Genomic DNA, 13034 nt, shown 5'->3' on the forward strand with positions numbered 1-13034 from the left:
TCGTCATATAGGTCCATGACCAGCAGTGGTACCCTTTTTTTATGTGGTCAATGTCCCATACTACTCCTGTTTGCACTGGACCCCTCACATTCTGAGGAAAATTCTAGGCTAGGTCGAATGAGTGTTTTGTAAGCAATCTCCTTTATAGACTGATTGCAATTCCCTAGTATACTAAATGAAGCAGTCTACACACAGTACCGGTATGTGCTGTCTATTCTTTCAGACATGTCTAAATGAGCAGACACTACACATATAATTAAGGCAAGGCTGGCTAATGAGCCCTTCTGTGCAGACATACTGTGCTTGAACTCTTACGGGAATCGGCGAAACGCCGTGAGTAATGAGAATAATGAGTAGGGCACCTCATCAGTAGCGTGTAGATAAGCATGCCATAACAGTGCATGCAGTTGCTTTAAATGTAATTAATTCCTTTGTGCCTTGAAACAAGTCTGCCACCTGCTTTACCTAAAACCGAGTCTATGCCATCATTACATATTTATGTACCTACATATCGTTACACCACGTATTTGTGTGAGTTAACAGTTCCGACGGCAGCTCGCTGATTTTAAGTTATAGGATACAAGTCTTATTCGTTTTGTGAAGTGAAACATTAAACATTTATGAAATTTTAAATCTAGTTGCCAACATCTGGCATGAGGAAGGTTATTCTGTTCGACATATTTCTTTACATTTGAGACAGAGTATGTTCTAACATTCTGCAACAAATAGATGTCAAGTAATATTGGACGTACCTCTATGGATTACTACTCTCACTTTTCTTGTAGACAAGTGTGACCTATGCTTTCTTCCACACCGAATGCGTAGAATTCATGCAGTGGATCTCTAATATTCGCCATAACACGATAGATGTGAGTAACTTTATCCGCACAGAATGTGTCGCATTAGAATACCAGATCATCTGTCCCGTTCGATGCAAGCAGCCTTTGTCGGTAGTTAACTGAAAAGCAAATTTACAGCTCGTAGGAAACAACAACCCCCGGAAAGCACAAGTATTTTGGTAACAGCTATTTAATTTCACCACGTTACTTGCAAACTTGCAATCTATCGATGTTTCACTCCGATTAGCGTCCGAGATTAGTCAATCGATCTCCACCAAAGTTTGAAAATTGAAACTTTAAAATGTACATCGTTGATTTACAAACCATAGGTGAAGTTGATGAAGATTTTAATTTGTAGCTTGTACGATAGAATAAACGTAGAACGTTTTGAAAATAATTTACTTGCGTGTGCCTTGCGTAGGTTATAATGCCTCAATGTCAGCTAAGCCAAATAGAGTTGGTCCTGTTGCGGTAGTTAGTGTCTTAGCAGATGGTGAGTTAAAGTAAACAAACACTTTTCAAGAAATGTTTACATGGATGTTGTCATAACTCACCACATTATTGTAAACAGTTCATGGTAAACAGCAAAATCCTTTGTAAATAACAAAGAATCAGAGTTCATTTTACGTAAGCGTGTTACCTAATAAAGTGCATTTAAAATTAATTCGAAATCGCCGGGGGTTGAATATTATTGTAAGTCTTGAATCCACTGTGTACTGAAAAATGATTGAAAATATAGTAACTGCCCTTATTTTCTCTGACAGTGTCTTGACATCTGCTGGTGACTTGTTGCTCCTCCAGGCTTCCCTTCCCAGACTGGCGTTAGGTCGGTGCAACTTATGTATTTGCTTCGATTGCAAGCTCAGTCTGATTATTCCGTGAATAAGTGTCTGCGATAATTTATTATTTATGAACGCAAAACGGATCTGTATTTTTCATGGCTTCATATTTGTCAAGATTTAGGCTAATGTCATTGTCTTCTGACTTCCTGACCTTTGCAGACCAATTAAATGTTTCTTTCTGTTCAGATCTGTGTTTACTGTGTTCATGGATTCTTATTAGTTCTTTGGGCTCGGGCACTACAGACCGTACTGTTGTACACCCACAAAACCTTTTCATCGTCATTATCAGCTGTCCCCAGTGCTGTATTGAAGCTCGTATGTGCTCTTCAGTACAAGCAGATGACCTGTGTTCGTTAAGCCAGTGAGCACATTTTTTCCTGTCTCTCCATCATTTGATTTGTGCTTACGTAGATAAATTTGTGGCACCTGATATGACTTAATGACTTATCAGATATTCATTTTATCAATGATTTCATTAACATCATTGATGACATGCCTCATGCCTGGTCCTGAATGCTGCAGACATCTTGTAGTCCCCAGAAGATGACTGAATTATCCATAGATTTCTAAAGGAATTCAGAAACAATTCATTGGCATAGAGGAGTGCATATGACCATTCTTGTTTGACTTATTTGGAACAACAAGAAGTAGGCCTAGGTGTTTATTGAATTGTAAATGTTTTCTGTTTTAAAACTTCATCTCCCTGGTTCTTGCAAGTTTTGAGCTAGACTGTATTGTATGTTACTTTTGGACATACTTCTGTTGGTTTAACTAAGAATTTAATGCAGCATAATCAGCTAAATGCATTTTCAGAACACCACATTTTTTTTACTTTACTCCTGTGTCGTTCTCATTTGTATAAAGTTAATTATTTATGCACATTGCTGTGATCATATTGCTGTGTCCTGTGTAAAACTGTTCAGGCCGATATTCTGTTGTCTGTGTAGTGTGTATTTTGTCATGCTTTTTTCAAGTAAATATTTGGGCTGTTGAGATTACTTGCCACTGAAATTACTGACCAAATCCCACAAGGTAGTTCGACTTTTTTTCTGACCAACAACCTATCATTCAATGACATCACACATTTCACAATTTATTGAGAACATCTTGTCTGCTAGTGAGTCTTGGGCAAATCAAAGTTTCTACTGATTATCATCTTGTGATAGATCCAGAAAATATGCAGGATGTAGAGAATATATAGGCTTAAATTTCCAATCATTTTGTGCTTTTATGTGATCTGTGTATGATCTTGCATGACAATGCTTTAAAAATTTGGCAGACACCAGTGATGTGTGTTTTGATATGGCAGACTTCACATTGTTTGAAAGGAGATTATGCTGGGGTACTCTATATATAAAGTGGTTCCCAGCTTTTTATTTTCCGGGATCATATGAGAATCACTTTTCCTGCAGAAGAGCACAAACATCTTTGTGTGTCACATTAAATGTTGCCAGTATGTTTTGCATTTGGTCTCTGATTGGCACGAGTTGATTAATACATTATTGCAGTAGAGATCCCATATGACAAAAATGACGTTTTCTTTCTGTATGACAGGGCATTGTTGTGCTACAGTGCATCACATAGTAGACAGTGTGTACGGCTGATGCAACCATTCACGTAATGGTCACTTGATTCCTTGTTATCTTGCAGTTCTGGGATATCATTCAGTCTGTCATTTCTAGCATTTTGTGTCAGCAACTTTAGAGATAGTACATCACATGAGCCCTTCCCACCCAATTTTAATGTCTAGTTGCATCCAGAGCACTTAATTAGATGATAACTGCTTGTTGTAACTGGAAGTAAATAAAGTAGTTTATTTGTTGATTTTTGGGGAGGTGTGAAAAATAATGCAGATAGGCCTACATCCAGGTTACAATCTCTGATATAGTTGGTAAATGTTTTTTCTGATCTGAGGTTATTGTTAATTATATTCAGATATTGGTGTTTGAAACTGCTTAGTCTCTGTTGTCAAGTAACTTGCTGATCCCAGTACCCAATCCATTACCCTATACCACTCACAAGTAAAGAGAAGGTAATACAAACCACATTCCGATGTCTAGCTGCCCTGACAGACTGATAAGTCTCTGACGACTGTCCTGTGGGAGTGACAGAAGTCGTCATAATTAAAGTGCTTCCTGTTGGATGTTAGGGGCCATCTCCCACTTGTTCAATCTGTAAACCACTGTCTTCTGGGGAGAGGGGAGTTGTAGATTACGATACTGACAGCCTGCACGTACCACATTTATTCTCACCTTTCATTTCATGAGTTATATGCCATTTCATAACATATAAAGTTTGGAGATGTGATATGATACATCAGAATTGAAGTTAACACTTTGACTACCAGTCCTGTCAATTAATGTAGCCTAGTACGAAAATGTGTGCCTGTCATTAGATTACTCGATGTGCTGGTACACTGAGTTTCCGATCCAATGAAACTTACGGAAAATGAGTTATTTCATAAAATGAACATTGTCCTTCTTGATTACAGTGGTATTTTTCAAAGATTGTTTTGATTTTTTTTTATGTTTGTAAATGCTGAGTGCTCTTCATAGTACATTATTACTTTCATACAGCATTATTACAAACACTTTTGGTTACATTGTTGCTTACAGTTAATACCTGAATCAAGATATTCAGGTAACATGTAGAAAGAGTGGCTAACATGATATGTTTTTAATATTCTTATTAACTGGTAACTGGTATGGATTTCTAATTTCAGCTGTATGTTAGATGGGAGCATGTTGAATACCTCATCACCAGAGTACATTAACTCCATTCTGAATCCTGAACAGGAAGGCAAACTCTACATGAAAATTAGTTTTGTTTCTTGTGTTTTGACAGTATTTATAACAGTTAATCTGAAACTGATTTTATTTATTATTATCAGCAACAAAAAACATTAAGGAGTAAAAGTATTGGGAAGTGGGTTCAAGGAGTCCAAGATCCTTAGAAAGGCATCTGCAGGATGTACAGTTATTTAATTTACACTACATTCTTACACTGCTCACTTCTACTGAACAAACACTTTATTTACTTTAGATGCACAGACCCAGAAGATAATTCCTTAAAACAATGCAGAATGAAAATATGTGAAATAAGCCATAACTGTTGTCTATGTCAACACAGTTCAGAGATGCTTTTAAGGGACTAGCTTCCACTTTGAATAGTTTCTCCAAGTATTCACTCTGTTTTAACTTGTTATTCAGCTGGACTGTTTGTGAGATTAAGGCTTAAACTGTTAGCCGTGAACCATTTGCAGGCATTTTCAAGCTCTCATCTGTACCTAGAAGTGTTGAGTTTTGTCCCTTGACTAGAACACTTGTGTTGTCATCAGCAAAGATTACAGTTCTGAGCTTTGTTTATGTAGGTTAGAATCAAGAGTGGGACCAGCACCAGTTTTTGTCATTCTCCACATATTACCTTCTCCCATTCTAAGGTTATTTTCGTGTCCAAGATAGAGTCTGCTAATGAGACCCTGTGATTTCCATTATGGAGACAAGATTCTAGATCCACACAATGCAAACCAATGAGAATTAGGCATGGCAGAGGGTGCCAGTTACAAGGTTTTCTTCCCAGTCCATTCACGTGTGGAGCATGCAAAGAATGAATACTTGACTGCTCGTGTATGAGCTGAGGACACAGGTAGACTGACTGCATTTCACCAGTATTCTACCAATAAACCAGAGTCTACGACCTGCCTTACCCACGACTGAGCCTATGATGATCTTTGCATTTCATGTTCATACGAAATGTAACACCTGGTATTTGTATGAGTTAGCCAATTCCAGCTGTGACTCTGATATTATAGTCATAGGATACTATGTTTTTTCGTTTTGTGAAGTGCATTATTTTACATTTCTGAACATTTGATGCAAGTTGACAGTTTGTGCACCACTTTGAAATCTTATCAAGATATGAGTGAATATTTATGCAGCTTCTTTCAGATAGTACTTCATTATGGATAACTGCATCATCTGCAAAAAGTGTGAGGTTATTTTTAATATTGTTCTCTAGGTCATTAATATACAATATGAAAAGTGATGGTCCCAACACAATTCTGTGCAATGTGTTGAAAAAGTAACTCTTATAAAACTTCAGCATATGGACGTATCATCAACTTCTCTTTCTGAAATTAAGGAAGTTCTCTCAAAAATAAAAGCTCATTTGGTTTTGATGGTGTTTCCAATAGAGTACTGAAGATTTGCTCCCATAAAATAAGCCCAGCCTAATCTGAAATATGTATTGCATCACTAACTCAAGGCAGTTTCCCAGAGAGACTAAAACATGCAGTTGATAAACCCCTCCGTAAGAAAGGTGATAAGAGAGATGTCAATACCTACTACCAACCTGACAAAAATTCTACAAAATTTTTGAGCAGGTGATGTATACTAGAATTCTGTATTCTATAATACATACAAGGCTCAGTCTTAGGCCCACCATTGTTTGTTACATATGTAAATGATCTTCCATCTAATATACAAGGAGCAGAATTATTTCATTTTGCAGATGACAGAAGTATTGTAACCAGTCCAAGCATACACACAGAAACAGAAGGATGGTAAACAATATTCTTAAAAGTATCATTGACTGTTTCTTTGCGAATGGCCTCACCTTCAGTTTCAAAAAGACATAAATCTTTGCTTCTGCACATCTGAGAGTGTTACACCTATATATGTGTAACTCATTGTGAGAGAATAATAAAAAAATCTTGTGTTTCCATATTGATGAGAATTTAAACTAGAAGAGATCACATTTTGCAGCTCCTAAAACAACTTAATTCAGCCTCATTTGCACTTAGAATAATTGCAAATATTGGGGAGAGAGAAATCAGTAAGTTAAAATATTTTGCACATTTTCATTCAATAATGTTATATGGAATAATGTCCTGGGATAACTCAGCTTTAAGGAAGAAAGTCTTCATTGCTCAAAATTGTACTGTAATAATAATAAGTGTCTTGTAGAAATCTGTTTAAGGAGTTGGGCATTCCAGCTAGTGCTTCACAATATATTTATTTCCTCATGACGTTTGTTGTAAATACTCCACTGCAATTTGAAAGACACAGTGATGTACATAACTACAATACCAGAAGGAAAAATAGCATTTATTACTTTGTATTAAGGTTGTCTTTAGCACAAAAATGTTGCACAATTCTATGTCAAGAGATTTTTGATCACTTACCCAGTGATACAAAATGTCTGATAGACAGCAAAGTAAAATGACATCATTATGATTCATTGTGCAAAATTATCTATGGAACATGGAAATTATGGGACTAGTGCAGCAGGGGATACAACCCGTCGGCTTTGGACAATGGCGTCACAAGTGGCCAATCGAGAAGCGATTCTTCTTAGTGTTGTAGCTCCCTTCAGTGGCTGATAAGTGCTTTTTGGCTTTTAAAAAAAAAAAAAAAAAAAAAAAAAAAAAAAAAAAAAAAAAAAAAATCTCACGAGATAGAATAAACAGATCCACTTTATTAAGCAATCAGTAAAAAAACGAAACTGAAACATAACAGTAAAAGCGAAAATGGTAAACTGCTCTCTGGCGACTTGTGACGTCATTGTCCAAAGCCGACGGGTTGTATCCCCTGCTACACTAGACCCGAAATTATTAACTAACCTATGGCACACTTGAAGTTACTTTGACGTCTGATGATTACTCCATCCAAGATAACTTGCTGCATCCTCACTATCAAAAAATCTTCAACCCAGTCACAAATTCCACCCAATATACCACACATCCGTGCTTTTGACAATAAGCATAGATGTGGTACTGAGTGATGTTCTTCTTTGAAATCCAGAAATACTGCAGCTCACTGTCTGCTGTGGTCCAAAGCCTTCATTATGTCACACAAGAAAAATGTGGCCAGAATTAGATTTTCACTCTGCAATGGAGTGTGCATTGATATGAAACTTCGTGGCAGATTAAAACTGTGTTCCGGACGGAGAATCAAACAAGACTTCAGTTTGTTAGGTAGAATTTTGTCATCCACACAATCAAATCTTGTGATCAGTGAATATACCAGCAGGATAATTTTTCTTATCTAGCTTTGCTGGCAAATCATTTGTGAGGTCTTATGTTGCTGTCCATGTGGAGAATCCTTTACAAAAGTCAAACCAAGAGTCAATTATCAAGCTCTACTCAGTCAAATGAGTCAGTATTTGATCATAAGCCACTTTCTCAAAAACTTTTGAAAAGACTGGAAGGGGTGATATAGGACCTTATCTCTATTGGACCTTATCTCTAGTTTTGTAGTTGGGAATTATTACAGTATATTTGTCTGTCAGGAAATAAGCCCTGGGTCGTTGATTGAGAGCAAAGGTAACTTAATGGTAGTCCTTTCAAGTCAGCATGACCTTGTAATATATTGTTAGAAACACCATCTAAATTATTACTTTTTAGGATGAATTCTGCAATCTCCTTATGCATTGTATTTTTGAAACTAACGGGCGTATCTGTCAGTGGTGCATATAAGTAAATCTAAGAAATCTGTATTTGGTTGTTTAATACTACATACAGTGTTTGCTACTGCCATGAGGAAGTAATCATTGAATTTACTAGCCAATGATTTGAGAATGTCACCATTTCTGCCAGAGGTATTTTCTTGGGGCTCAGTTTCATTACTACTTTTGTTTGTTTCTTGTTTAATAATGTTGCAATGGTTTTTGCCTTATTCTTGGAGTGTTTTATTTTTTGAGTATAGTACATGAGTTTGCTTTTTTAACAACAGTGGAGGAGTCAACAATACTAGTGGAGTTTCAAATGTTGGCTACAGCTTCTTCTCTGAATTATGTAGAGCTTTCTCTTCCTATCACAGGATACTTTAATCCCTGGAGTTATTCACTCCTTATCCTTGCTTCCATTCGATTTTGCCGTTTTTTGTATCCCATAAATTCTGTTTTTCCCCAGTTTGACTCAGTAACTTATTTTTTATCAGTCTAATCTTCAGCATTCTGCTGCAGCACCACATTTCAAAAGCTTGCATTCTGTTTTTGTCTGAATTGCCTGTAATCCACATTTCACTTCCATACAAGGCTACACTCCAGATACAGGGGCCTTGCCTTCAGAAAATACTTTTAACAATTAACTTTATATTAGATCTTAACAAATATCTCTTTTTCAGAAATTCTTTTCTTGCTGTTGCCAGTCTTTATTTTACATCTTTCCTACTATGACCATCATCAGTTATTTTGTTCCCCAAATAGCAAAACTCAGCTACTACTTTTAGCATCTCATTTCGCAGTTTAATTCTCTCTGCATCACCTGACTTTAATACAATTTCATTCTATTGCCTTTGTATTAATTTATTGGTGTTCATCTTACAACCTCTTTTCAAGACACTATCCATTCCATTCAACTACTCTACCAAGTGCTTAGCCATCTCTGACAGAATTACAGTGTCATTGACAAACAGCAAAGTTTTTATTTGTTTTCTCTGAACTTTAATTCCCTTTCCAAATTTCTCCATGGTCTCCTTCAAAGCTTACTCAATATACAGGTTGAATGATGTTAAGGACAGACTACAATCCTGTATCATTTCCTTCTCAACCACTGCTTCCCTTTTGTGTCCTTCAACTCTTGTAACTGCTATCCAGTTTCTGTACAAGATGTAAGTAATATTATGGTCCTTGTATTTTCTCCCTGCTACCTTCAAAATTTCAAAAAGTGTAGTGCAGTCCACACTGTCAAAAACCTTCTCTAAATCACCAAATATTATAAATGCAGGTTTGCCTTTCTTCGATCTATTCACCAAGAAAAGTCACATGGTCAGTGTTGCCTCACATGCTCTACATTTCTCTGAAACCCAAAATGATCTTCCCCACTGCCCACCAGTTTTTATTTTTTTATTTTGTTTTAATGATTTGAGTCAATATTTTGCAACTATGACTTCTTAAACTGATGCTTGAGTAGTGAGTAGTAATCACACCAGTAAGCACTTACCTTTTTTTGGCTTGGAATTATTATGTGCTTCCACAAACCTGACGGCATTTTGCCTGTCTCTTGTCTTGCACACCAGATGGGATAATTTTGTCATGGTTCTCCAAAGGATCTCAATAATTCTGAGTTAATTTTGTCTACACCAAGGGCCACATTTCCATTTAGGTCTTTCAGTAATTCATGAGATTCTTCTCACAGTATTGTATCTCTGATCTCATCTTCACCTTCTTCCTGTTCTCTTACAATAATATGATGGTCATTTCAAAAGTTCTGTACACTGTAAGATAGAAAGTAATAAAATAATTTATTTCACGAAATACCTTTACAGGCCTTCACTATAATCTCCAGTCTTGCTTATGACACTTCCCAACATTTTGGCAACTTCTGTATTCTGGATAGGGTACTTTCATTATTGAGTTGTCTAATTACTTGGGTCACCTCACTGGAAGCTTCATCAGTTGTATCAAAATGTTTTCCATGGAATTATTCTTCAATTTTGGAAACAGATAAAAGACAGATGGGCTCATATTAGGACTGTATAGTGAATGGGGAAATATTTCCCATCCATATTTGTTGATTGTTTTCTCTCACTGGTAGGGCAATATGCTGTCTCCCACTGGGTACAAAATGAGGACAACAGCTGCAAGCATGTCAGGTCTTCTTTGATGAATTTTTGGCTGCAGAACATTTTGTAGAAACAGCTTCTAGTATGTGCCAGTTACAGACTCCCCTGAGGCACTCTGTTTCTAGCTATGACTCCATTAATGTGATACGCAAAGATCATCATCAGTTCCGCCTTTGAGTTGGCGGCAGAATTTTATCGGTGCAGGAGAGTCAGAACTTTTCCATTGCGATGACTGAGACTTCCGTTCTGGCTCGAAATCTCGTATCCAGGTTTCATTGTATGCCAAATATTTTTTCAGGAACTGTTCTCCTCCTGCTTGATAATGTTGAAGCCATTTTTCTGTGATTCTTTTGCAACCTGCTTTTTGTTCTTCAGTTATGATTCTGTAAACTGAAGTGACAGACAGCCTGGCCTGATATGCAACCTCACGTATTTTTCAACAATCCTCTCTCAAAATGTCATTAGCAATAACATGAGAAATGTAATCTCTAGCAATTGATGGCCTTCCACTTCTTGAGCTGTTCTCAGTGTTTTCCATGTGTTCCTTTCCTCACATTTCTGCAGAGAACATCCTCCTTTCTTTTCTTATTGGTCCCCTAATTTTCAACATTCTTCTGTTGCACCAAATGTCAAATGCTTTGATTTTCTTTTGTTTCTGTTTTCCTACAGTCCATGTTTCACTACTGTATAATGCTATGCTCCAAACGTAGATTCTTAGAAATTTCTTCCTCAAATATAAGGCCTTTGTTTGAAACTAGTAGACTCCTCTTGGCCAGGAATGCCCTCTTTGCCAGTGGTGGTCTGCTGTTTATTTCCTCCTTGCTCCGTTATGTCTTGGGTTATCTTGCTGCCTAGGTAGCAGAATTCCACAACTTTGTATACTTCGTGATCCTCAATTCTGATGTTAAATTTCTTGTTGTTCTCATGTCTGCTGCTTCTCATAACTTTCATCCCTCTTCAACTTACTCTCAATCCATATCCTGTACTCATTAGACTGTTCACTCCATTTAACACATCCTGTAATTCTTCTTCACTTTCATTGATGATATCAGTATCATCAGCAAATCTTATCCTTGTTTGCTTCCACCTGGAATTTTAATCTCACTCTTGAACCTTTCTGTAATTTCCGTCATTGCTGCTTTGATATATAGACTTAACAGTAGGGGCAAAAGACTACATCCCTGCCACACACCTTTTGTAACCCAAACACTTCGTTCTTGATCCTCCAATCTTATTATTCTCTCGTGTTTCTTGTGCACATTGTATATTACCCGTCTTTCCCTACAGCTTCCCTCTGCTTTTCTCAGAATTTCAAACATCTTGTACTATTTTAAATTATCTAAAGCTTTTTCTAGTTCGACAAACCCTGTGATTATGCCTTGATTTTTATTCAGTTTTGCTTCCATTGTCAACCACAACCTCAGACCCCCTCTCTGGTGCATTTAATTTTCCAAAAACCTAACTACTCATCATTGAACATTTGCTCAGTTTTGACAAAATTAAGAAAAGGGTAGATTGCTACTCAGAAATGTTGAGTCACAGACAGGCACAAACAAAAAGACTGCTAAACAAGTAATCTTTATGCCAAAAAGCCTTCTTCAGTACGAGACAACAAACACACACACACACACACACACACACACACACACACACACACACACACGCGCGCGCGCATACACACACACACACACACACACACACACACACACACACGTTTTGCCTAATGCAGAAGAAGGCTTTCTGGCCTAAAGCTTATTTGTTTAGCAGTCTTTTTGTTGTGCCTGTGTGTAATTCAACATTTACACTATATGGTAAAGTCTTATCATTTTCATAAGATTGTCATTATTCCATCCTCGATTTTCCTTTCTTAGATCCTCTGTTTTCTTTTCCATTCTTCTGTATATTATTCTTGTCAATTACTGTTAGATTTCTCTTTACGTAAGGAAGTACCCTTTCAATATCCTCATATACTTTCTTTGTCTCTTCATCTTTTGCTTGTGATGTTGGCATGTATACCTGAATTATTGTTGCTGGTGTTGATTTGCTGTCAATTGTGATGAGAACAACCATTTACTGGATTGTTCACAGTTACTCATTCTCTGCCCTACCTCTCTATTCATAACAAATTCTGCTTGGACTGTTATATCATTTTCTGCTAATACTTATATTACCTTACCCATCTGTCAAGAAATCCTTGTCTTCTTTCCATTTCACTCATTGACCTCCACTGTATCTAGATTTTTCGTCCATAAAGGAAAATAGAAATAATTCAGCTGCCAATGTATGTGTAATTGTTACATTTGGCAAGAAGTAAACAATATGGTAAAAATGTTCAGTATAGACTACAGGCCACAAGAGTTCAGTACCTTATTCCACTTGGTATTCTAGGTTGTAGTGGTTGTAATTTGTACTGATGTTTTGTTCTAAAGTTATCTTTATACAACACATAAAAAATTTGCGAAAGGTAATGATCCACAAAACTGAAGTACGCAAGCACTTGGGGGCAAAAGGTCCACAGTTGGGTGAATTAAATCTCAAAGAGGGTGTTTTCATTTTCCCACAGATTTGAGAGTGTTTCAGAGACAAGTAGTTTGATGAAATGTTGTGTGGCAGTAAGAAGGCTGCTTGGGAAAGTGTCAGAAATATTTGATTCAAATTCAGTATTATGAAAATAATAGATTGCTACTCACTGTATATAGGAGATGTGTAATCACAGACAGACAGAATGAAAAGACTGTTGTACAGTTAATCTTCTTGCCAATAAGGCTTCTTCCAATGTAGAACACACA

The 13034-nt window shown here is 36.8% G+C and overlaps 1 protein-coding gene across 2 annotated transcripts in view; it reads left to right on the forward strand.

Moving 5' to 3' along the window:
* The first annotated feature begins 1114 nt into the window (after window positions 1–1114).
* LOC126484032 (uncharacterized) overlaps window positions 1115–13034 on the forward strand; it is a 144207-nt gene continuing 132287 nt past the window's right edge. Inside the window, exon 1 of one of the 2 annotated variants that reach the window (XM_050107364.1) lies at window positions 1115–1168. Coding sequence is in view for 1 of the 2 variants with exons in the window: in XM_050107363.1 (XP_049963320.1) it covers window positions 1330–1332 (3 nt within the window). In the remaining variant the exon portion in view is untranslated. Of the gene's footprint in view, window positions 1333–13034 lie in introns of both variants that reach the window. The other variant, XM_050107363.1, reaches the window with a different exon arrangement.

This window comes from Schistocerca serialis, chromosome 6 (assembly GCF_023864345.2).
Source record: "Schistocerca serialis cubense isolate TAMUIC-IGC-003099 chromosome 6, iqSchSeri2.2, whole genome shotgun sequence".
NCBI lineage: Eukaryota > Metazoa > Arthropoda > Insecta > Orthoptera > Acrididae > Schistocerca > Schistocerca serialis.